Raw genomic sequence first — 26110 nt, forward strand, 5'->3', positions numbered from 1 at the left:
CTTTCTTATGAAATCTTACTTACTTATTCTGAACACCACCCTGGTCCATACTCAGAATGAGAGAGATAATGAAGAGGGCAAGAAGACTGGCTTTTGCTCAGCGAACTCTACGGTTAACTAGCAAAAGAATGTTTTACTTAGTCCAAGCAAGACTGAGATCCTGAAATGATTTTTTTAAAAATAGGTTAGGTTCAGATTCTTAAAATCTAGCCAATAGCTCAGAAATATTCAGATTCTTTAAGAGTCTGGCCAACATGGCGGATGTTCTGATAAACCTTGTCTTTGACTGAAAGGAGGCTTGGGTCAAATTCATTGGGGCAGAACCCATATGTCGTGATTTCGGGGTCCCAGCACCCTTAAACCGCTAAACTTCAACATTTTGATGGCATATACAGGAAAGCTGCCTAACCCCAACTTCTTCTCCAGTATGTAAGCCTCCCCCCCTCTTTCTTGCCCTGCAGTTGGGGTCACTCTTGAAAGCTCGGAGGTGCTTTTCAGGCAGGCAGTTACGAGGCTGTCTCCATCCTCCGCCTGACGCTCTCAGGTTCTCAGTGCACTGGTTCAGTTCGAGGCCATGGACCTGGGCACACCTTCTGCAGCATAAAGGACGAGGACGGATGATGCTTGATTCTCCCTTGGCCACGTGGTCCAGGTCCCTGGCATTCTATTATCTCACAGTCCTCACAGACTGCTTGGCCACTCCTAGATCCCTCCCACAGTCTTTCTATATATAAGGTCCATCTTGTCTCCATTAAGGTGCTCAGATTCTTATAATCTAGCTAATAGCTCAGTAATGTTCAGAATCCTTAAGAGTCTGGCCAATATGGTGGATGTCCTAATAAACCCTGTCTTTGTCTTTGGCTGAAAAAAAAATAGTTTATTGGCGCTTTGTAAGTGGAGAGGGCCAGTGTGATAGTGAGCTGTGGAGGCAGGGGAATGGGAGGCAGCTGGATTCCTGAAGGTATGAAGGTAGTAAAAAGATAAGAGAACCCTTCAGAAAACTGGTCTTAGTGTAGGCATGCTATGTATCTTTTTTGCTGTGTTAAGGAAAATACCCAGGAATAGCTATGCAAGGGCTGTGCTGGTTGCCCTGGATGGTCTCTCACTCAATGGGTCTCCCACAACTGGGAAAGGGGCTGTAGAAAGTGCCTCAAGATCAGCTGTTTCCAGACACTTACCCTAACCTCTCTTCCAAAGGGCACAATCTTTATGGACTTGTGAGTCACTTTTCAGTTGTCCCAAGTGGTGTAGGGTCTATTATAACATTACATCATGCAAACACCCCAGATGTCTCGATATCAGCAGACTAGGCCCAAAGGTTTCTGGGAAAGGAAACAGACTAGCAAAGCCCTGAAGGCTCTGGCTGTCTTACCTCAGGACAGCTGTATAAGCAGCTGCAGCATGTGGTGGATGCGGGGGTGGGGAAGAAGAAGCCTTTGGAAGAAAAAGTAGGAGGGAAGGGCTATTACAGCAGCAGCAGCAGCAGCAGCTTTTCCCATCCCTTGTGTTCCCTATGGGTTTGCTCATTGTGAATATCTGTGCATATTCTATGAGAGGAAAATCTCGGCTACCTCTGCTATCACAGTGACTCTAGGCACACATTTTATTCCTAACATGACCATTGCTCTGCTATTGGGGTCTGTGTGTGCATGGCTTTAGAGGTAGCTTTAGAGGATGACCTTGGAGGTCATCTAGCCCAACCCCCACCCATTACTGATAAGGAAGTCAAGGCCCAAGAGATTAAGTGATTTGCCCAGGGTCACCCAGGCCACAAACAGTACTGAAAGGATTTGAAAGCAGGTCCTCTTTGCTCCAGATCTAGCAGTTTTTTCTCCCCACTTCAACATGGCATTTCCATATATAGAGAGCATATTACAGAGTACATGCACGTCTATATACGGTATGCATTCATGTAATGAGTAATATTTATACGCAGCTTTAAGATTTGTAAAGTGTCCTACATATAGTAACTCGTTAAATTAATGGCACAGTGGATAGCCGGGCCTGGACTCAAGAAGACCTGAGTTCAAATCTGGCCTCAGGCACTTAATAGCTGTGTCACTTAACCCTGGTTGCCTCAGTTTCCTCACCTGTAAAATGAGCTGGAGAAGGAAATGGCAAACCACTCCAGCATCTCTGCCAAGAAAACCCCAAATGAGGTCATAGAGTCAGACACAACTGAAACGACTGAACAACAATGATAAAACTCATCCGACCCATGAAAAGCAGAGCTGACTTTAGGGTCAGGAAGACCTGAGTTCTAGGCCTATTTCTGACATATACTGACTGAGTTCTTCTGGACAAGTCACTTCATCTTTCACTGCCCTGAGCAACTCTCTAAGACAGTGACTGTTGAGCAAGTGAAAATCTGCATTGGCGGAGGAAGTTTTGTCACTGGGAGTTTCCTGTACCTGGGAACTCATATTGGCAATTCATTCAGTGAAGGAAATCATAGGTCTGCTCCCCTACCCTAGATACACATCCACAGATGCTAAGAGATAATAAATATACACATGTATAGATGTATATATAATGTTTGCTATTCCTTAGCATCTATGGATATATATCTGGATATGTATATGTGTGTACGTGTATCTAGGTATCCATGAATGTGTATATATCCACATGTATGTACACTGTATGGATATATAATGTTTATTACCTATCAGTATCTTTGGGTGTCTATCTCTCCGTATATGTATATATGCATATATATGTCTATCTGGATTATGTGTATATATATATATATATATGCACATACACACAATATATATTTAGTATCTATAAGCATCTACGGATATATCTGTATGTATATGTATGTGTGTGGATATATATGAGTATGTATATATATGCACACACAAAGATATGCATATATGCAAGTACATGTATGCGTATATAATGTTTATCATCTATGGTTATATCTGGGTATATATTTATATCTAGATGTATACGAGTATATATACATGCACATACACATGTGTGTACATATGTACATGCATATGTACAAATATGTCATTTATTATCTTTTAGTATCTATGTATATACATGGGTGTATATGTGCATACATGTGTCTATGTATATCTGGATGTATGTGAGTATATATGCATACACATATGTATATATATACACATGGATATGTATGGATAGTTTCTTATCTATTAGCATCTATGTACATATACACACATGTGTGGGTACGTGTGTGTATATATATGTGGATTATATGAGTACATATATGCATATGCACATATATGTAGATATAGACAGGCCCATTATATATACATACACACATATCATATATACATGTACAAATGATCAAATTAATCAGCTTATCAATGTTTTTAAAGACAGTAATATTCTGCCACTTGCCCCTTCCCCAGATTACACACCCACCCACCCATGCACAACAAAAGTCTTAGGCACGTAACTGAGCCCTGTTAGCAATGCTACCTCCTCCTCTGTCTTCTTCCTCCTTTTCACTCTCTGGAAAGCACAAACCCTAATCACTCCCTTCCATGAAAGAGGATCTCAACGCCTCCCCCCAAGAGCTCTTCCTGTAATTTGACAGCCCCACAACCCCCATGTGCCAAGATCAATGCATCGGGCCTTCAAAGGCTCCCAAACTGGAGAGCAGGCAGCCCACTTAAAAAGATGCTCAGGCAGTGATTCAGAACTCAGGAGTGGGGGTTACTCAGTGTTTGGGATTTGACGGCATCACACAACATGCCCAGGGATCAGAGCTGTGGAACAAATTCAGCTCAAGAGATGAAAATCATCCTTTGGTGCTGACAACATCTGTTTTATTTTGAAGAGTTGCTAAGGAGAGTTTTGGTTGGGCCAACGTTGTTCCAGTTCAGTACCTCCCTATGTGTTGGACGCGTGGTTTGGACGGCAGGAAAAAGGCTCCCAGATAACCTTTGTTTCATGAGCTCTTCAGACATTGAAGGACTGCTCTGCTAATGAGGGTGACCACGAGGCACAATGGATAGATTGCTTGGCCTGGAGTCAAGAAGACTCATCTTCTTTAGTTCAAATCTGGACACATACACGTACTAGCTGTGTGACCCTGGGCAAGTCACTTAACCCTGTTTGCCTCAATTTATTCATCTGTAAAAATGAGCTAGAGGAAGAAATGGTAAACCCCTCTAGTATCTCTGCCAAGAAAACCCCAAATGGGGTCATAAAGAATCAGACATGGCTGAAAACAACTGAACAACAAACATATACTACATAGGCCAAAGACAATTTGAGGAGTGAGAGGCATTCAGGCTGCAACCCTCTCTTACGCAGCTTTTCTTTCATCCACCTCCCTGCAGTTATGTTAAAACACTGAAAGAGCATGCATGACCTAACGCACAGGGCACTGCACTCACAGAAATATTCAGGTTCAAATCCCACCTCAGGCATTACTTATCATACACAGGTCATTCACCAAACCTCTCTAGACCTGTTTCCTCAACTGTAAAATGAGGGTGTCGGACCCTATGACCTCTGAGGGTGCTTTTAGCTCTAGATCTACAATCTTATGAACACTCCTGAGCTTTCAAAATAAAACCATGGATTTCCCACCCCACCAGGGAAGGTGGGCCCATGGAACAATAATGTTCAGAAGTCTAGGAGGTACAGAAATAGGCAAAGGGGTCTGAACCCATATGAAACTGACAACAGTTCATACTTCTGGTTAGAAAACAATCATGCAGCTGAGTCACATAGCTGAGGAAAAGTTAAGTATGTTTAATTAGTAATAATGATAATAACTGGCATTGATATACATATCAAAGGCTACCGTGTGCTTTGCATTCTATCATCTCCTTTTCCTCATGATACCACTGAGGAAAGCAATACTAGGACTTTAATCGAGTTTTACAGACAAGGAAACTGAGGCACTGACAGGTAACATGACTTGCCCGAGTGAATAAATAATAAGGGAAGAAACCAACTTCAGAGAAGAAGCCAAAGGGTCTCCATGGGCATTAGCTTTGACTACTCTTGCTTGTGCCCACACGGGCCATTACCCTGCCCTGGGGTTTATACCAGGCAGAGGAAAGGCAACCCTGGTCCTCAAGGCATTGATGTTATCAGGGTCTCAAAGTAATGGAATGTGAGTTTTCTTGCTTAATGACGACAGCCCACATTTGTATGACACGTTAATGCTTATAAACCCCTTCCTTACAAGAACCCTGAAGAGTGGGTTGTCAAGACACTGTGATCATCATTTTAACAGATAAGAAAACAGAGGCTCAAAATAAGTGAAGCGACTTAGCTACAGCCATGGAGTTAATGTTGCAGTGGGGATTTTGAACCCAGTTCTTTTCTCACACTGGATCCAGTACTCTTTGCACTATGGTAGGCTGGCTCCCTTCAATATGACAGTGCAAAAAGGGCATGTCTAATTTCTCTTTATCAAGATTTTTTTTTAAAAAAGACCAATGTGATATGGCCGAGCAGTAGTCTTGAGTCTGAAGCATGGAAGGTGCTGTCCATATTGTCTCCCCTTCATTGGAACCTTCAGTTCGAGGAGAGGAGAAAGAGGAAAAAAAAAATAGGGCAAGCTGACCTCATTCAATGCCTGCTTCATTCAGCCTGGCTAATTTCACTTGGGAAAACAACAAAAAAAAGAATTTAGGAGGGAGTGTTCAAGAGTTTGGAGTTATTTCAGCCTAAAGACCTAGTTTGGGGGCAGAGCTGTGGGGAAAGAAGGAAACAAAGGGGAGAAGAAGGCAGAATAAGGTTTAATCTTCAGTGTACATGAAAAGTTATGAGGTAGGGGATTATGGGTATGGAATATTGCATATAATGTGGGATTTGGTTTATTTAGGCCAAACTGGCTCCTGTCCTTCCCTCATCCCTTATCTCTTTTTTTCTTAGCTATGAAGGATGACTCTTTGGGTGGGATAAGGATATATTGGCAAATAAAGGGGATGTAAAAGATATCAATAATCATTTTTTTTAACAGTTGCAACATGGGAGCTGACAATTCACATTTCTAATGCACTTTAAAGTTTACAAAACACTTCCCTCAGAATCTCCCTGAATCTAAGTAGTACAAGCATGGTTATCCTCACTTTGAGGATGAAATGGAAATGGAAGACTCACTGAGGCTTACACAGGCTAAGACATGAACCTCAGTCTTTGAATTCTGGCCCCTATGTTCTTCCTTCTCCACCACACAGAGAAGCGAATGCTTCTCGAAGCAATCCTTGGACCATCTGATGGAGCTGCCTCATCTAGTTTTATCTGGAGCCAACCAAGGACGCTAAAATACTCTGACAAAGTACATAGGCTCCTGAACCTGACATCGAGGAATAAAATATCTCTGCATTCTGGGGGGACTTAAAGGAAAATCCAGTCCCTCTTAAGTGAGGAAATCCTCTCCTTTTTTTTTCCTCTCTGCTTTGGGCTTTTGGAAAAGCACCAAGATAAACTCAGAGTCCCTGCTCCAGCTCCTAGGAGTTACGGGATAAGGGAAGAAAGAATGATACTCCATCCTTTCTCTGATGAGGATTCGTTTCAAAGAGCCATTCAGGAACACCCTGATGCTATAAATCTGAGCCACAAAAGGAGATTAAATTCCCTCCAATGAAGTCATTGAAACTGAGGCGATACTATCTAAACACTTCCCTCGCCTTCTAGATTCAGGCTCAGTCAGTCTGGTTTCATCCCTAGCTGAGGATGTACCTGGTCAAAAATTCATTTCTGCTGATGTACGGAAGCCAAAATAAAGCAGATCCCCTTAATATGCCCATGAGAACGATTATGCCTGAGAGGAGAAAAGCCCTTTTCATGAATTCTATTGATAACCAAATCACTTACCCAGCAAGGTGACCTCCACTCCAGCTGGTTCAGACATCTTCTCAGCCACCTTCTGCCAGGTCCTGTTATGCCTAGGTGCCCAGAGAGCCACATGGCAGAAATAGTAGCCAGAGTTTTCTTTGTTAGCATCTCGTACTAGCAGGCGGTATGAGTGTATATCCACACGATTTAAGGTAACTGTCAATGGGCTGTGCACCACGGCATTGTGGTCCATGCTTGCCAAGATGTGTGCATCAGGCAAAGAACTGTCAGGTGTCTTGCTAAAGTACCACGTCACCTCAGCCTGAAAATCATCCTTCTGATCAGTGGTGATGCTGCAGGTGAGGTCCAGGTCATTCCCTTCAGTCACAGATACATTATTCTTGGTGACAGTCGCTCTTAAGGCTTAAAAATTAAAAATAATATTGAGAAATCCTGACAAATCAGATGATCTAAACCTCAGATTAATTTACTTTTAGGTTCTTCTTTTTTATTTGATAAATTTTTGTTTCATTAAATATTTCCTAATTACATGTAAAAACTTTTTTAACATTCATTTTTTAAAAACTTGAGTTCCAATTTTCTCTCCCTCCCTCCTCTCCCCTACCCCTTGAGAAGGCAAGCAATATAATTTTTAGATTCTTCTTAACAAAATTGAGGAGAGGCTTCACAGGTACTCTAAATATCTGTTGGATAAAACGTATCCTTTAGGAGGCTTAGTATAAAAAATTTTTTAAAAACAAAGATTAAATTAAATTCGTCCAACCCAGGGAAAATGTGGACCATAACTTTGGCAATTTTAGAGAACAAAGGACAACCTAGGATCAGCTGGGGCCATACATTAGTCTGAGCAGGGATGCTCTTTTCAGCCCAGAGAAGGGAAGAATTCAGAGCAAAGGGGCCAAAATGGTGAGAAGCCAGTTGACTTTCCTTATAAGTCTTCAACAGTGTGACTTCATAGCAGGGTCAGTTCCAAAACCATCAGACATACCCACATACAAATCAAACACAAGAACAGACTATAAAGTTCTGGATAAATAATTTTTATAACGTAAGTCCTCTCCATTTCATTAGTGTGGCTAATTAAGAGTTGACTATGTTTGGATATAATATTTGAAATATCTTGTGTTATCCAACAGCAGCCTCACAGATGGAGTTTCCACTATTTGCTTCCAAAGCTTTCCACTTACTAATACTTTAGTCTATCTTTTTTTTTTTGAAGAAGTTGAACACCTGTAATCTAAGTACAACAGCACTCAGCTTACTGATGATGGTCTGGAAACAATTACACAGATGAGAAATAACTAACTGTCCCCGAGAGGCTAACGGCTCCGCACATCCCTATGGCTCTCTGGCAAGAGTTGTTCAGCGGTAACAGCTGCACCCAATGAGCAGGACAAAGTGAGGCTGGTGCCCAGCTCGGGGGAAGGAAGGAATCCTAACCCAAAAAACTCAGGCCCTCCCAAGCGAATGACTTTCATCCGAATCTAAACAAAACCTGAAATACATTTCAAACAAGCTTTTCAGGCCAGTTCCAAAGTCTACTTAGGTAAGAGAATGAGAAACAAGCCTTAAGTGTCGGAGAAAGGGAATGTCATAGGGCTATTTCCCATTTCTGGATATAAGTAAACACATGTGTGTGTGTGTGTGTGTGTGTCTTGTGTGTGTGCATGTGTGTACAGTGTGCACATGTGAACATTGTGTCTACATATGCACACATGTGTGCATACGTGTACACAATACATGCATGCATACAATATACATATGATACGTGCATGTATGTGCAGGGGTGTGTGTGTGTGTGTGTGTGTATGTGTATATACACCTTCTCCTCTCTGACACATTATTTAAAGGGCTTAAAAGAAGATTAAGACAGCCTTACAAGGTGGAAAAGAAAAATCTCCAATTTTTCCCAACCCATTTTATGCTTATACCCTCCCCAAACCTAATGGAAAGGAATGGGCATTTACATAGTGCTTACTGATTGCCAGGTACCACACTAAATGTTTTCATAAATATTAGTTCATTTGATCCTCATAAGAACTCAGGGGCGTAGGTGCTTGCTATTATTATCTCCATTTTATAGATGAGGAAACTGAGGCAAACAGGGTGAAGTGACTTGCTCAGGATCACACAGCTAGTAAGTGTTTAAGGCTGGATTTGAACTCAAGCCTTCCTGACTCCAGCCCCAGAGCTCTACACACTGAGTTACCTAGATGCCTCTAATCATTTAATGATCTCTTGCCACAAAAGACAGACTATGACAGAGAGCACCATGGGCAGGGCCTTGTGGAATGTAGCAGGGATGGTCTTGGTTTAGACAAGCATGTGCAAATTTCTTATGGCACCTTGCCAGACCTTCCTTTAACCCCATCACATTTTATTGTGTCTCAGACTTACTTGTACATGTTATAACCTCCCCATGAGACAGTGAGGTCTTTGAGGGCTTCCTGGAGCCTACATACATCCTCACACCCCTAGCACCTAGCACACTGCCTTGCATATCACACTCAGTAAATGCTGAAGGCAAAAGGCCCAATTCTACTGTGACACTTTTATTAATTCAATAGAAAACTGAATCTTCTACCATATCTGCTATGAGTAAGAGTAAGAAAACTTAGGGCGCTCTAGCTTTAAAATCACAAATGTAATTTCTTTTAACTTTAAGACATAAACCCGTATTTACGTTGTTATTCAAGCACACAGTGACTTCTGCTTCCTCTTGAATTTTCTCTTCTGTAAGCAAGCCAGAGAGCAAGATCACTACTGGCCAATGGATGGGGAGGCACATGGCCATTCCTTGCTCTGGGCATAGAGTCTTTAATGGAGGGGAGAATTTGAAGGTGGCGAAGACTTAGAGAGAACCTACCCTCTTTTAGAAACAGCACAGAAGAGACCTGAGTGTGTTCATACACAGCAGGGAAAGAACCAGTAGACTGGGAGGAACGGACGATTAAAGACGGGGTAAAGATGATATTATCAATCAGTCTTCGAGGGCCTCCAAGGTACCAGGCAGTCTGCTAAGCGCCGGGTTATAAAAAGACAGCCAAAACCATGGTCTGTAGCTCAAGCAGCTCACATTCTAATGCAGGAGACAACATGTAAACAACTACATACATACAAGACACAGAAGTGGAGGCAATCTCAGAGGGAAGGCACGAGCAATAGGCGGGCCAAGAAAGGCCTCAGGAAGCAGGGGAAGCCAGTTGGTGGAGGTTAGGAAGGAGAGCATTCCAAACATGGCAGACTGTGGGGCAAAGTCACAGAGTCAGGAAATGAACTGGTGTGGGACGAATAGCAAGACCACTGTTGATGGATTATAAAATACAAGAAGGGCGGCGAGGTGGCACTATAGTGCGTAGAGCGCTGGGACTGGAGTCAGGAAGACTCATCTTCCTGAGTTCACATCTGACCTCAGACACTTACCTGCTCTATGACCCTGGACAAGTCACTTAATCCTGTTTGCCTCAGTTTCCTCATCTACAAAATGAGCTGGAGAAGGCAAACCACTCCAGTATCTCTGCCAAGAAAATCCTAAATGGGGTCACGAAGAGTTAGACGCAACTGAAATGAACAAACAAGACGCGTACATGAAGGGAAGTAGAAATTAAGACTAGAAAGGCAGGAAAAGGTCAAGTTGTGAAGGGCTTTAAATGCCAGAGGATTTTATATTTGGTTCTAGAGGCAAAAGGGAAACATTAGCGTTTACTGAACAGGGGATGACATGGTCAGATCTACACTTTAGGAAAATGACTTTGACCATGAGTGGAAGACGGATTGGAGGGAGGGGAGATGAAGGAAGGGAGATTGGGAGTAATCTACTGAAGAGCACAGGAGGGGACTGCTCTATTTGAAAAAGAAGATGGAACAGGTTTACATAGAAAGTCAATCCACAGAGGGTAGGGTCATAATAACTACTAAGAAAATCAGCACCATTCCTTTGAATAAAGAATGTCTCCCCTCCCCCACAAAATAAAAGAAGACCGGCAGTAGCACTGCCACCAACAGTTTAAGGACCTTCCTCAGCCTATCACGTTGGTTCAACTCAGGGCACACTTTACCCACCACTCTAACTCTTACAAAACCTGACTGTAGCCCATAATTTATATTTTTCAATGTACTTATATTATAGAATTTGTTATAAGAGATATCAGGAATCCACTTGGACAGGAATCCTCTCTTCCAATATCTTAGACAAAAGGTCATCCAGCTTTTGCAAAAAGACCTCCAGGGATGGAGAACTCTCTACCTCCTAAGGCAGTCCATTCCATTTTTAGATAGAGATCTGTTAGGAAAAAATTTCCCTTACTTGCAGCCAAAGTCTGTGTCTGTGCTGATCTTAACCTGTTGCTACCAGCTCTGTCCTCTGGGGTCAAACAGAAGATGACTTATTCCTCTTTGATATGACAGCCTTGCAAATAAAGATAATTCTTATGTGCTCCCTTAATCTTCCCTTCCCTAGGATAAGTCTCCCTAGTTCTTTTAGTTAGCTGATCAGCAAGGCATGGTACCTAGACCCTTCATCACTCTATTTGCCCTCATGGAAAACCTTCAGCTTACCCAGCTTCTTCCTAAACTGTGATGCCCGGAGCTAAACTCAATTCATTTGTGTTCTGCCTGAAGAAGAGTACAATTGAACCTCTCCGGGTTCTCGGCACGGTGCCTCCAATGATGCAATCTGAGATAACATCAGCATCTTTGGCTGCACGTGTCAACCACCATCTTCTTCCCTTTCAAAGAAGATTTCATCTTAGAATTAGGCGGAAAGGTCATATTTGAAAGCCACCTACATCTGCTACTCTCAGATCCAATGGCTACAGTGTGGAAAGACACTGTAGAGAGAATGCTGGATCTGGAATTGGAAGACAGGAGTTCAAATCAGCCACTGTCACTTCCTGCTTAGATGGCCAACCTCTCCGAGCTTCAGCTCCTTCATCTGTAACACGAAAGGGTTGAGCCAGATGGTCCCTGAGGTGTCTTCCTGTTCTAAATTTAAGATCTATGAAAACCTTTAAGTTTCATCTTCATTATTAATATCTTCTCCATCACTTTAAGTCTACGTAATCAACAAAACATCAATCAAACCCTGATTTGTAGCATTTGCGGATTTCCAAGGTGTAAACGCTCATACTGAAAACTTCACACTTGGCACTTACGGCTCAGTATAAGTCGGCTCCAGCATACCTACCTTTGCCCTGTGTTAGTATAATTCTGCCTCCAAAGGAAATGTCTTAGAATGATGGAATTCACTATTTGGAAAGGCCTTGGGAAGTCAGCTAGTCCAACCCCCTGCCACTCCCACTAATTCCCCATTACAGTGTAGGCTCCTTGAGAGTTGGGATAATTTCACTCTTGGTATCTGCATTCCCAGTACCAAGCACAGGGCCTGGCACAAAGGAGACACTTCTACAATTAATGATTGATGGATGCTGTCTTCATGCCTCTGTTCTCTAAGTCTAAATGATATGGCCCTCACGCCTATGAAAAGAAAACTGAGTCTGACTCAGCCCATCCTCATTTTAAAAAAAAAATGTTTAAAGGTGGTATTGGTGGTAAAGTGTACTACGTAAATCTCTGTAGCATTGAGCTAGCTACATGCCACAGGGCACGTCTGCCATCTTGGAATAAGAGAGCACTCTGTTTACAGGCTCATGTTGAACATCATTAGAGGCCACGTAGGAAGATAAAGAAATAATTCTTGGCGCAGTGGATAGAGCACTGGCCTTGGATTCAGGAAGACCCGAGTTCAAAGCTGGCCTCAGACACATAACATTTACTAGCTATGTGATCCTGGGCAAGTCACTTTACCTCATTGCTTGCAACAAAAAAAGGAAAAAAAAAAAGAAATAATTCTTGGCCTGAGAAACTCCCAGTTGGATCAGGACAGCTCATCTGCAGGAACCTACGACAGGCCTGGGTAAGTCCATGTAATGTGAGAAGTTGCTGGGACAGCCAGATGCATGGGAGTCCAAACAGCCTTGGGGAAAATGAAATCTAGAAGTCAGGGTTCAAACAGAGAAAGGAATGAATTCAGTGAGCGCAAGATGATCATTACTATTGAAAGCCTTGAGTGAAGCCCAGCCCTCTTAATGGAATAACAATGTGCTAAGTACAAGAGGTAAACTATCACATAAATTGTGATGTGAGTAGAAATCCAAATGGCATAGAAAAGAATGAACACAGGACTTGAAAAAGCATCAGCACAAATAGAATTATGAGAGATAGGGAACTCCCAGGGTGGAAAATTCTTCCACTAAAGCAGATCACTACCCATCTACCTATAAATTGGTACACAAACTCTAGGGAGTTGCCCAAGACAGATATTAAGTGACTTACCCAGGGATACAAACCCAGCTAGCGTGAGAATTAGAATTTGAACCCATGTCTTCATGACTTCAAGCCCAGCATGCTATCCACTAACATCGTGCTGCCTTTACTTAAATAGCATTAAAATAAATAAAGCAAGCTATGTCTCCACCATTGGAGGGCAGCGTGAAGAGTTCCTGCTAGAACCTTCATTTAAGGTGGATGCGCAGGCCAGCCATCACTTTATTTCCCATCTGGATATACTCCTCTGGACTTTTACATCACGCCGCCATGCCTGGTGCCTTCCCTCTCCCCCTTCTCAGCTTCCTCTTGTGTGCCCTCTTCCCCCATTAGAATGTGAGCTCTTTAGGGACAAGAATTGTCTTCTTTTTTCATATTCGCATGGCCACCAATTAGCACAGTGCCTGACACATAGTAGGTACTTAATAAAAAATATTGATTGACTGCATCACGTAAAAGCAATAGAAGTGGATGCAGTTAGTGGTATGGAAAGCCAGCCAGGAATAATAGGAATTTCCTGTTTAAATGAAAAAGGCCTTATCAATTTGGAAGCAGCTAAACAAATTATGGCACATGAATGTGACAGAGCCTCACTACTCTGTAAGAAATGATGGATACAGGAAATACAGAGAAGCATGGTAAGACTTACAGCAACCAATATAGAGTGAATTAAACAGAATTAGGAAAAAATATGCACAGTGATGATAGTAATGCAAATAGAAACAGCAAAAAAAAAGTTAATAACAAAACCAGTGTGATAATAATAAAGAACAAACTTGGTGTTAAAGAGATGAGAAAATGTACCTCCCTCTCTTATTTGCAGAGGTGGGGGGTATGGGTGTGGAAGCTCCTGCATCTATCTCAGTTGATACGGTTGCTGGTTGTAGTGAATTGGTTTTTCTCATTCTCATTTTTTCTTATTCTTTGTTACAGGGGATGTAACCCTTTAGGTGGGGGAAGGGAGGATACATGGGGAAATGAAGGTGATGTAAAAATAAAAGATATGATTTAAAAATGAAGAGAAATAATGGAATGGACTGGTGAAGGAAATTTCTTGAGTTCAGGAAGAAGAGAGATACTCAAGTGGAGAAGACTACCTTGAGATATGGAGGGTTTGTGCTCACTTGAAGTCTTTGATCAGAAGCTGGGGAGCTATTTGTGGGGTTTTCATAGAGAGGATTATTTTCAGGTATGTTTTGGAATAGATGGTCATCAGTGAAATTCTATCCATCTCTGGGATTCTGTTATTCTGTAATTCATCAGAGAAATCTTCATGGAGGTACAGTGAGATTCAACCAGGTGTGCTAAGATAACATTCCATTTTTAAAATACATGGAAATCTCTTGAAAGAGTATGTGTATTGAGAGGTTTATATTGTCCTTTTGGGTATATTTCACATGAGGATCAACCTCACGTTTGTGCTTTGTTATGGGGATGGCACTTTAGGTAGGGGAAAGGAGAAGGATACATGGGGAAATGAAGGTGATATAAAAACAAAAGATACGATTAAAAAGTGAAAAGAAAAAATGGAATGGAATGGTGAAGGAAATCTCTTGAGTTCAGGAAGTAGAGAGATACTCAAGTGGAGAAGACTACCTTGAGAAATGGAGGGTTTGCGCTCACTTGAAGTCTTCGAGCAGAAGCTGGTGGGTAGAGAAAGACAAACATCTGAGCCCTTAAAGGTACTCCATACAAGAAGTCACATGTGTTAGTGCCATGGATATTGACATCTTGATGCACCTGTAAATATATACTACCTTCTATACAGTCCTGATCCATAAAGTAGATGGGACAAAGGATGAAAGTGGGACCAGAGATCTCCCAGGGAGGCATGATTTACCATTCACAAAATAAATCCTACCTATTTAGAAACTCCTGGTGTCAACTTCCCTGATATCACATTTAGGCATTATTTTACATTTACCAATATTGTGTTTACTAGTACAATAATCTGTATGTAACTTAATAAAAAGCTATACCATGTCCACTGACATGTGGACACTTTCATATATCTGTTAAGATTTTCCTCACTGAACTAGACAGATCTAATCAGGAACCCTAACACAGAGGTCCCCCAGTGAGCCAATCAAGAAAGTTAACCTTGATAACAGGCTACTATCCATCACTCTGGAGACATCACGGTATAGTGGAAATAGTCAGCGTACTTAGTTCTCACCTCTAATGGTAACTTACTTGCATGACCTTGGGAATCATGTCACTTCTCTGTGCCTCAGTTTCTTCAGCTGCAAAAATGAAGGTGTTGGACTAAATGGCCTCTGAGATCCCTTTCAGCTCCAGATATGATTCTATGATACTATGCTTGACTCCACATGCCTCACTAGGACTTTAAGAAGTAAGGGAAGGAAAAAGGGGTGTGGTGGTAGTAGCTTCCATTATACTCAAGGACTGGATCTCTTCCATCCTCCTCTCTTCTCCCCAAGTCTGGTCAACTTAAAAGATCACAGGATCACGGATGCAGAGCTGGAAGGGGCCTCAGAGACCACCTATTTCAATCCCCTCATTTCACAACTGAGCAAAAAGAAGCCCAGAGGAGTTAAAGGATTTGTTAGAGGTTGCATTTTAAGTGAAAAGCCTGAACAGCTGCTCATCACCAGAAGTGAGAGTCTTCTGGTCTAGTAGGATATGACATCATCCCTGACCAAGAGAGAAAATACACACAAATACAAAGGTGCTGGATACCCACCTGTTGGCTGGATGGTCACAGTGGCAACATCCACGCTTTTCTCTTGAATTTCTTGCCATTTACTCTTCTCTCCAATCCACTCACTGACCACACATCTGTAGGTACCCTGGTCTACTGGCAGCACCCGAGACACAGACAATCGGTAAACATCCTCCCCGACGGTATCCAGACGCAAATCTCCACTCTGGTAGCGGCTTTCATACTGTGGGCCAGGATAGAACCGATTCTCATGTGTCAAGGAGAGGATTTTCTGCCTGGCGGGGCCACGGTGAAGCTCCCACGTCACAGAGAGATGTGTATGTTCTGAGGAGGCAGAAGAGGCTGAACAACGGAGTTCAAAAGAGTCCCCATCCCTCAGGCGCAGGGAGGAAGCAGGTTGGGATTTTGAGCTCACTTGCAGAGCGTCAGCAAGCACTGTTTCAACAAAACAAAATTGTTAGGAACACTCAGCATCCTATGTAAAAGTCTGAGAGCAATTCTGCAAGCACTAGGCCCTCTGGCCTTTCCTTCCTTGCTGGGAGCTCCTGGCCCAGAGCCATAGCTGCTGGGGCTCAGTCATGGCTCTAACACCGGCCAGGGTGCAGGTGACTTCCTCCTCTCCCTCTTCATCTTCCCTGAATCGAATATTCCAAACTCTGTGCCCCCAGTACCCATTTCCTCCCCGCCTACCCATGGAAAACACCCCATTGTGATGTGGGATTTTATTAGAGCATTTAAAAAATAATTCTGTTATGGTCCAGATGATAGAGGAGGAACCTGAATGGATCACAACAATTCTAGCAGTTTTCAATGATGATAATCTTAAGTTCTGGTGCCATCCTTGGGGCTTTTCAAGGAGAACTCAGAATGAAATCACAAGAGAAAGGATTAGGAAAGTCCCTGATCCTGAGCTTACCATTATATTCCCTCTTAATCTTGCCTCCAAAAGCAAAGGCGGGGGAGAGGGGGGGAGGGGTGAGAAGAACCTTCTCTAAAGTCAACCAGTGAGAATTCTCCGCTCCCCTCCACAGTCCGACATTGTCCCAGCACAGTGTAAGCTCCCTAAGCACAGAAATTCTCTGGCTTTTGTTTTTATATCCCTGTCACCTAGCAGAGTGCCAGGCACAGAGCAGGCACTTAATATGTTAGCTGACTGATCTAAGTAACCATTGAGAGAGATGCATTTAAGTACAGCAAATACTACAACTCTATCTGTTCTATTCTATTCTCTCTCTCTCTCTCTCTCTCTCTCTCTCTCTCTCTCTCTCTCTCTCTCTCTCTCTGTATATAGATATATATATATATATGAAAGCTCTTATTTGGGGGATGGGAAGGATGGTTCATGAAGGAAGGGGTCTAGATTGCTTCTAGATTCTCTTCCAAAAACATAATTCTAACACAAAAACTGTTCCGATTAGACAACGAGACACCTGGTGATGTTTTTTGGGGGAACATAAATTATTTTAACTTATTTGTAAGGCCTTCTTATGGGATTTTCCATGTAGGTGGGAGGAGTACATGAGGAACAGGAGAGGTGGAAGCATGCAATGGTTTCTTCTCTTTGAGCCATTCATGTTACCCAGTCCGCTTGCTTGCATCCAATTTGAAACCTAGGCATCCATGGAGATGGGTGTCTTTTTCTTGCAAGTCTACCTCTTCCAATGAACTGAAACACATGTCTTCTAAGGCTTCCTCTCCATTCAGGGAGCCCTTCCCATCCCCCTTTAATTCTAGTGCTTTTGACTCATTATCTCCAATTTCTCCTCTACGCAGCCTGTTTGTACATTGCTGTTTCTCCTTCACCAGATGTGAGGCCTTTCTTATTATCCCTAGCATTTAGTACAGTGTCTAGCACATAGTATGCAATTAATAAACGTTTACTGACTGACTGGCTATGCTGCTATCCCTTTATCTTTTCATTATTATAATTATTTGACAGGCAACTAGGTGGTACAGTGGCTAGAACACGGCCTGAAGTCAAGAAGATCTGAGTTCAAATCTGGCCTCAGATACTTAGTAGCTGTGTGACCTTGAGCAAGTCACTTGATTTCTGCTTACCTCAGTTTCCTTGGCTGTAAAATTCGGATAATAAGAACACCTGCTTCACAGGGTTGTTGTGAGACTCCAATGAGATCCTATTCACAAAGTGCTTAGCACAGGGCCTCCCACATAGTCAATGCTTTGCTGTTCTGTCATTTTTCACTTCGTGACCCCTTTGGGGTTTTCCTGGCACAGATACCGGAGTGGTTTGCCATATCCTTGTCCAGCTCATTCTACAGATGAGGAAACTGAGGCAAAGAGGGTGAAGTGACTTGCCCAGGGTCACATAGCTAATACGAGTCTGAAGCTAGATTTGAACTCAGGTTTTCCTGACTCCAGATCCAGCGCTTACCATAAATGCTACATTTTTATTTGACATGTCTAAGGTCTGCTTACTAGGGCAGTATCATTTGACGGGTACAGAATTCTTTCAGGGTCTGTATGGCCTTTCACATCCACAGCCAAGTCAAATTTAGCTGCTTTGGGCCATAAGATCCTAAGTGGCAGGTTCCCATTATTCTGTCTTCACATTATTCTTTCAGCACAATACAGCCTCAGGAAGAGATGAGATGCCCAAAAGTGATGCCCGAGAAAGAAATAAGCCCTGCACCATCTGTGCACATGTTTTCACATGCCTCCTCCTCACATCATCTAGCCAGAGGTTTTCTTGCTCTTCCCCGTCTCCCCCATACGTAATTTCCATTTGCTGTCCCTGTGACTTGGCCCAGGCTATCCCCAGCCCTGGAGTGCACTCCTTCCACGATCTCCTTTCAAGGCATTGCTCAATCACCCCCTTAAACAGGAGGCCCTTCCTGATCCCCTTAGGGTCAGTGCTCTCTCGATCCAAACCCCAAAATTATTTTGCGTATACTTTTGTCTCTCTCTCTCTCTCTGTTTCTCCTCTCTCCCTCTCTTCCCCCAATTCATCCCAGCAGAATATAAGCTCCTTGTCGGCAGGGTCTGTTGCCTTTTTTTTTTTTTGGTCTTTGTATCCTTTTGCACAATACCTGGAACACAGTAGCCACTTAATAAATGCTTGCTGAAATAATCTGAACTGTTCACTCCATGAGCAGCTAAATGGGACAGTGCATAGAGTGCTGGGCTTGGAGGTAGAAAGAATCATCTTCCTGAGTTCAAATCTGGTCTCAGACAGCTGTGTGACTCTGGGCAAGTCACTTCACCTTGTTTACCTCAGTTTCCTCATCTGTAAATTAAGCTGTGGAAGGAAATGGCAAACCCACTCCAGTATCTTTGCCAAGAAAACCCCAAATGGGGTTATGAAGAGTTGGACACAACTGAACAACAGCATTCACTCCACAATAATAATAATAATAACAATGATAATTAACAATAACAAAAATAAAAATAGCTAACTTTTATATAATAATCAGTACGTACCAGACACTGTGCTAAGTGCTTTTATCCTCACAATAACCCTGAAAGGTAGGTGCAATTATTATCCCCATTTTCCAGATGAGAAAACGAGGCAAACATCGGTTAAGTGACTTGCTCAGGGTCACACAACTATCAAGTGTCTGAGGCTAGATTTGAACTCAGGTCTTCCTAACTCCAGCCCAGAGCTCTATCATAAACCTACTTCAGTGGTCATAGAGTGGTTAGATGATGTGTCATCACAGATAACAGAACTAGAAGAGACCTCAAGGAATCATCTGAGCCTGGCCATCATGCCCCTTTACGGGCCATGTACAGAACGGACTCTCTAGACTACCTTTGGTAGCTCTGAGATCTAGGGTCCAGGTGGGATGTGGACTCCGCCCTTACTGACTGCAACCCCAGTACTTTCTCCAGGGCATCACACGACCCCTACAAAATCTTCTGACTCCCTTTTCAAAGATGAGGGAGCTAGCCCTGAAGCTGCCGTAGCTGGTAAAGGCAGCGGAGTTTGAGGCGACAAGAAGCTAAGACTCCCAGTGGGAGCCTCGAAAGGACGTACCTCGCACTCGCACTGTGTCATCATAGTTGCCCTGGACGGTGGCGTCCGTGCTGGGGGTGGAACATTTGTACTGGCCTTGGTCGGCGGCCTGGAGGTTCTGAATGTGGAGCTCTACGGCGTCATTGCTGATCCGTCTCAGCTGGATCTCCCCTCTCTGCAGCCGCTCCCTGTACGGCTGGGCCGTGAAACCTGCCTCCCAGGTGCTCACTATCTCCACAAAACGTGTCCCCGAAGATGAGAAGCTCCAATCAAAGTTCTGCTCGCTGGGGCCATCGTAGTCACTGACATTGCAGGGGATGACCAGCTCCATACCCTCCACTCGGACAAGGTCCCCAGTGGGGATCTTCACGATGCGCCCCTGGCAAACAGCTGCAACGAGAGGGAAGGAAAGATGGACCTTCAGTCACTGAGGCACCCCAGGGATCAAGAAGATGAGCTTTTGGAGGATCTCGTGCCTCCACACCACAGAAGGACCTGCCAGGACCCTGAATCCCAGAGCCTTTGGAATAGGGATGCTTTCTGCCCAGGGCCTGGAGCCATCCCACCACGAAGATGTGGCCTGGCAACTACGCCTGAAGGTGTTACCGTGAAAACTACTAAAGACCCAGAAAAGGAAATTCTTGCTATCAATGACTCAACATCAAAAACCAATATGATTTTTACCAATGGAAATGAATTTAAGAAGAGGCCTGCCCATCTGCTTTGCTTCTGCACCCTAAGGACCATGAGACCTTTCCATCTGATTTGTAACTGAAACGTTCTACATGGGTTGCCCTCCCCATTACAATAGGGGCCCCTTGAGTGCAGAGGCTGTCTTACTTTTCTCTTTGTAACCTCAGTGGTAAGCCCAGTACTTTTTTTACATTTCGGTCATTTTTAGTTGTGTCTAACTCTTGGTGACCCCATTTGGGGATTTCTCGGCAAAGATGCTGGAAGAGTTAGCCATTTCCTTCTCCAGCTCATTTTACAGATGAGGAACTGAGGCAAACAAAGTTAAAGAACTTGCCACATAGCTACTAAGTGTCTGAGTTCAGATTTAAACTCAGGTCTTCCTGACTCCACCTTCTATCCACTAAGCCACCTAGTAAGCACTTAATGAATGCTTTTTCACTCATTCATTCTTTCATTCATTCATTCATTCGCAAGATAAAAACTACCACAAGCTGTATCATAAGGAAGAAATGTTTTCAAGAATCATTTCATCAAGATTTAAGAACTGCACCAAGTAATGTCCATTCCAATTAGTGAATTCCACATGCTTAGTCTGCTAAGATTGACAAAGAAAGGATCTTTGTTTTTCCTTCCAGTTTCTCATTTATTCTCTAATACACCGTCATTCTTTTAAACTTCACCCAAAAGGGAGGGATTCAGTTCATCAATTATTTATCCCTCTTTGTCCCACCCCTCTTCACCTATTTTCTCTTCCAGAGCACTTTTCTGGGGCTAATCAAGAAATGATTTTCTTTGACTCATGACAGTTTTTAACTTGAGAGCTATATCTAATAATAAAATTATTAAGCAATGGTTCCCTGGCATGTTTTATAGTTAGTGTCAAAAAATGTGATGATCCTACGGTGTTTTAATTGTCCCTTCTGACTCCCTAATCTAGAACTAATGATAAAAGGCAAGCAACTCATAAGGATGCCTCTAATTCCCAATTCTAACCATTCATTTCTGCTGGGAAATCTTTTGAAGTCCTCGACAATAATGGGTTAGGTGGGGCGCTGGGCAGGGAGGCAAGGCAAGGCCAGGGAAAGTGCGGCAAAGCGTGTAACTGTTTTGTTACTATTACCACCTCCTCTGTATATGTTCCTTCGCACACAGTTGAAGCGAGCAGTCACTAGATAGAAAAAATCTGAAATTCCCTTGGTATCAATAACCTTCAGGAACAGCTGATACAGCAAACTTAGGCACATGGGGTTTCTGGATACCTTCTGCATAAATTAGAGGCTGTACCTGGCCCAGCACCAGAGATGGTTACAGGACTGGGAGTTTCCTCAGTCTGGTGTTCCACACTGGCTTTTATCATCTGAACTACCATAATTCTCACACAAATTAGATTTAATCTCCAAATGTATATACAAAGATATGTCCCTTTCAACTAAATATCAATGATTTTGGGAATAATCATGCCAGTGAGGCAGCAAGTAGGCTTGATTTGAACTCAGATCCTGCCTGAGATACTCATTAGCTGTGTGACCCTGGGCAAGTCACGTAATTTCTCTTTGTGCGTCTATTCACTCATCTGTAAAATGAGGAGGTTGGACTCAATGACCTTTAAGATCCCTTCCAGCTTAAAATCTATGATCTTGTGATCACTGGTACAGAGAATTACGAAAGGTCAGTAGGCTGCCTGCTGTCTCTATTTCCTCTACCTCTGGAATGCATAATCAGGTTAATTAACTACACCCAACCTTGTCCCTGAATACTAGGTGGCACAATAGTGGATAGAGTATAAGGCCTGGAATCAGGAAGATTCATCTTCCTGAGTTCAAATCTGCCCTCGGACACATTAGCTGTGTGACCCTGGGCAAGTCACTTAACCCTGTATGTCTCACCTGTAAAACGAGCTGGAGAAGGAAATGGCAAACTACTTCACTATCTTTGCAAGGAAAACGCCAAACGAGGTCATGAAGAGTCAGACACAGCTGAAAGTGTTGAACAATAACAATAAACCTTGTCCTTGAGAGGGAAAAGTATCAGGCATCTTGTTCCAAGGCACAGAGCTACTGATGTAATAGAAATCTCAATATTCAGCCTCAGCAGACAAGGGAAATCATTGGAAGTCAAGGAATACTAAATCATTTATCTGCCTTCCTTAACCCTCTTCTTAAGAAATATATTTTTGTTTCTGCTATCATTCAGTATATAGAATATATGGTACTTGCACAAGTTCCTTGTGATCATTTTTAATCATCGTTCTAGTTCTACTATCCCATTAAGCCTCTCCATACAAGCAGCAAGCTTATTTTCCCTTTCTAAATCATTTGAGATATGTACCAGCAATTATGTCACAGCCTATCCAGAAAAAAAAGTCCAGCTTAGACTTCACTTAGAATTATGACTAAATTTCTTTTTTTAAATTTTATTAATTTCTTTTGATTTATCAACAATCACTTCCATATGCTTTTGAGTTCAAAATTTTTCTCCCCCTTCCTCCCACCACCCTCCCCAAGATAGCACACAATCTGATATAGGCTATACATTTACATTCCTATTAAACATATTTTCACATTAGCGGAATTGTAAGTAAAAATTAAAACCAACAGGAGGAACCATCAGAAAGAGGAAACAAAACTCGACAGAAGAGAAAAAAAAATGACAGCGATTCAACTTCCATAGTTCTTTCTTTGGATGTGGATAGCATTTTCCATCACAAGGCCTCTGGAAATGTCTTAGATCCTTGTATCGCTGAGAAGGGTTAAGTTTATTAGTGTTAGTCATTGCACAACATGGCTGTTATTGTGTACAACGTTCTCCTGGTTCTGCTCACTTCACTCAGCATCAGACCATACAAGTCTTTCCAGGTTTCTCTGAAGTCAGCCTGTTCATCATTTCTTATAGCACAATAGTATTCCATTACATTCATATATCACAACTTGCTCAGCCATTCCCCAGTTGATGGGCATCCTCTCAATTTCCAATTCTTTGCCACCACAAAAAGAGCTGCTATATTTTTGTACATGTGGGTCCTTTTCCCATTTGTATGATCTCTTTGGGATGCAGTGCTAGAAGTGCTATTGCTGGGTCATTTCTATAGCCCTTTGGGCATAGTTCCAAATTATTCTCCAAAATGGTTAGATCATTTCACAACTCCACCAACAATGCATTAGGGTTCCAATTTTCCCACATCTTCTCCAACATTTATCATTTTACTGTTTTGTCATGTTGGCCAATCTGACTAAATTTCTTACCAAAAGACTGACTTTGTTTCTATTGCGCAAGAGGAACCATGGGAGAACAGGGAGATGACTAAAAGAAAACCTCAGACCTTGAGAGGCTTTACAAATATCCATGGTAGAAGAGATAAGATGTGCGAAAACAATGAGATGTAGAATACAGTAACCACTAAAAAGCCTTGGTTCTCTAACGCTAAGGAATTGAGGAGGCGAAGTGGTCAAAGACAGACTGAAACTTGCCTAGCTAGCAGCAGATCCAGAGCTAGTAATCCTCCTAACTCTTCATCTAGACCTCTTTCTTCTACGGCAGAGAGACGGGCTGGAAAGGAAGACAGCACTGTGGCAGAAGTTAGGGATCCTAGCCCTGCTCACTTAGCTGTGTGATCTGGACAAATCATTCCGCCTCTCTAGGCTGTAATCTTCTTATTTGTAAAATGAAGATGTAGAACTGAATTATCTCTAAGATTCTATGATTTTTTTTTAAAATTTACAGTACATAGGGGCTATCACCACCTTATTGCTGGAAGTTATGCCCCTCTCCTTGCAGACCAAGATTATATCAGCCTTTTTAGTTGCCCCATCATGTTGAGTTTATAGTCCATCAAAATCACCAAGTTGTTTTTCCCCTCAAAAAACTGATAACTATGCCTCCTCTATCCTGTATTTCAAAGTTGATTTTTTGAATCCAAGTATAAATCTATGCATTTATCTTTACTGATTTTCACCTGATTAGACTCAGCCTAGCATTCTAGATTATGATCCAAGATCCTTTCTGGATCCTAATGCAAGTAATTAAGTGCATTAGTTATCCCTGCAGGGGGGCCCCCCCACCCCACCCCTTCACTGTCATCTACATATCTGATAAGTATGTCACCTATGTCTTTATGCAAGGCAGAGAGGCCTGTGGCTAGAGATGGACGAAGGAAGGCTTCAAGGAGCCTTTGAGCTGAAACACAAAGAACAGAAGGATTTCAACAGGCAAAGATGGGGGAGAGAAGGGAATTCCAGCCAGAGAGAACCGTATAAGCAAAAGCATAGATGTAGAAAAGCATGGGTTATGTTCTTAAAGTAATACAGTTTGGCTAAAGGATAATGCATAGGAAATGAAGGGGAGATAAGACTGAAAAGGAAAGTTAGAAACAGATCAACTAAGCCTTTGAATGCCAGGCAACTGAGTCTGAACTTAATTCTGCAGGCAATGGAGAACCCCTGAAGATTCTGACATATGAGAATAAGCAGAACAGAAATGTGCTTTAAAAAGATTAATCTGACAGCACTATACAGAAGTGATAAGGAAGAGGAGAGACTAGAATGAAGAAAAACTGTACTGCAATGATTATTTAAAAAATAAAATAGAGAGGGCTTGAACTCGGATGAGAAAAATGGTAATGGTTAAGGGAAATATTACACCAGAGGCATTTTTGAAATAGTCTCAATGTACTTTAGCAAGTGATTAGATTTGAGGGTCAAAGAAAAGGGAAGAATCGAATATTAAGTCAAGATTTCCAAGCTGGATGACTAGGATAGTGGTAGCATAAATAAACATAGAGAAGTAGGTAACAATTGGGATTTTCCTTGTGATTTGTTTTGAGAAGGAATGGCAGGACAGAGGCCCAGGGGGGAATTAATTTCATTTTAGAGATAGAGTGTAAGATGTTGATGGGACATCCAGGTAGAGGTATCCCATAGGCAGCTAGAAGTTTGTCTTGAACTCAAGAGAAGTTGGTCTAAGGATACAGTTGAAGTCATCTATATAAGAGCTTATTGAGGGCAGAGAATAGTTTTGCTTTTTTTTTTTTAAATCCCTTGCAATTCGGACAGTGCCTAGCACACGGTACTTACTTAATAAATGTTTACTGGTTGATTAATGAGATTGTTAAGGGACTGAGTATAGGGAGAGAAAAGGGCCAAGAACAAAACCCTGGGGAACATTTATATTTAGGAAGCTGAAGAAGATTCAGAACAGGAGACCAGACAGATAGGAGAAACAGGCAAATGCTATTGCCCAGTGGAGGAAAGAGTGTCAAGGAAGCAGAAGTGGTCAGCAATGTCTAATGAAGCAGACTAGTCAGAAAGGATGAGGATTGATTAAAGCCCACTGGCCTTGATGACTAGTTAGTCATCAATTACCCTTAAGAGAACAACTTCAATAGAAAAACATTATCTGATTGGAAAGAAAGCGAGGGGTACAGGAGTGAGTGGTGAGGAAGAAATGGGAGTGAATGCAGACTATTCTTTCCAGAAAGTTCATCAGCAAAAAGAAAGTGATGGATCGACAGTTCAATGGGGCAGCAGATTAAGAAAGGGTTTTTCCTTATAGGGGAGAATTTAGTACATTTGTAGGCAATTGGGAAGGAGGAAATGGAGAGGGAAAGACTGAAGATACAAGAGGAAGACTGGCTGACTTAAAGGAACAAG

General features: G+C 42.4%; 1 protein-coding gene across 2 annotated transcripts in view; it reads right to left on the minus strand.

Annotated features, from left to right (window-relative positions):
- The window catches only part of PTGFRN (prostaglandin F2 receptor inhibitor), an 84511-nt gene that overhangs the window by 37454 nt on the left and 20947 nt on the right, over positions 1 to 26110 (minus strand). For both annotated transcript variants that reach the window (XR_002327619.2, XM_021002727.2), the window contains exons 2-4: positions 19794 to 20162; positions 15821 to 16234; positions 6811 to 7194 (exon numbers count right to left, since the gene is read on the minus strand). Coding sequence is in view for 1 of the 2 variants with exons in the window: in XM_021002727.2 (XP_020858386.1) it covers positions 6811 to 7194; positions 15821 to 16234; positions 19794 to 20162 (1167 nt within the window). In the remaining variant the exon portion in view is untranslated. The remainder of the gene's footprint in view (positions 1 to 6810; positions 7195 to 15820; positions 16235 to 19793; positions 20163 to 26110) is intronic.

The sequence above is a fragment of the Phascolarctos cinereus genome, unplaced genomic scaffold (assembly GCF_003287225.1).
Source record: "Phascolarctos cinereus isolate Bilbo 61053 unplaced genomic scaffold, phaCin_HiC Scaffold_5;HRSCAF=322, whole genome shotgun sequence".
Taxonomy (NCBI): Eukaryota; Metazoa; Chordata; class Mammalia; order Diprotodontia; family Phascolarctidae; genus Phascolarctos; species Phascolarctos cinereus.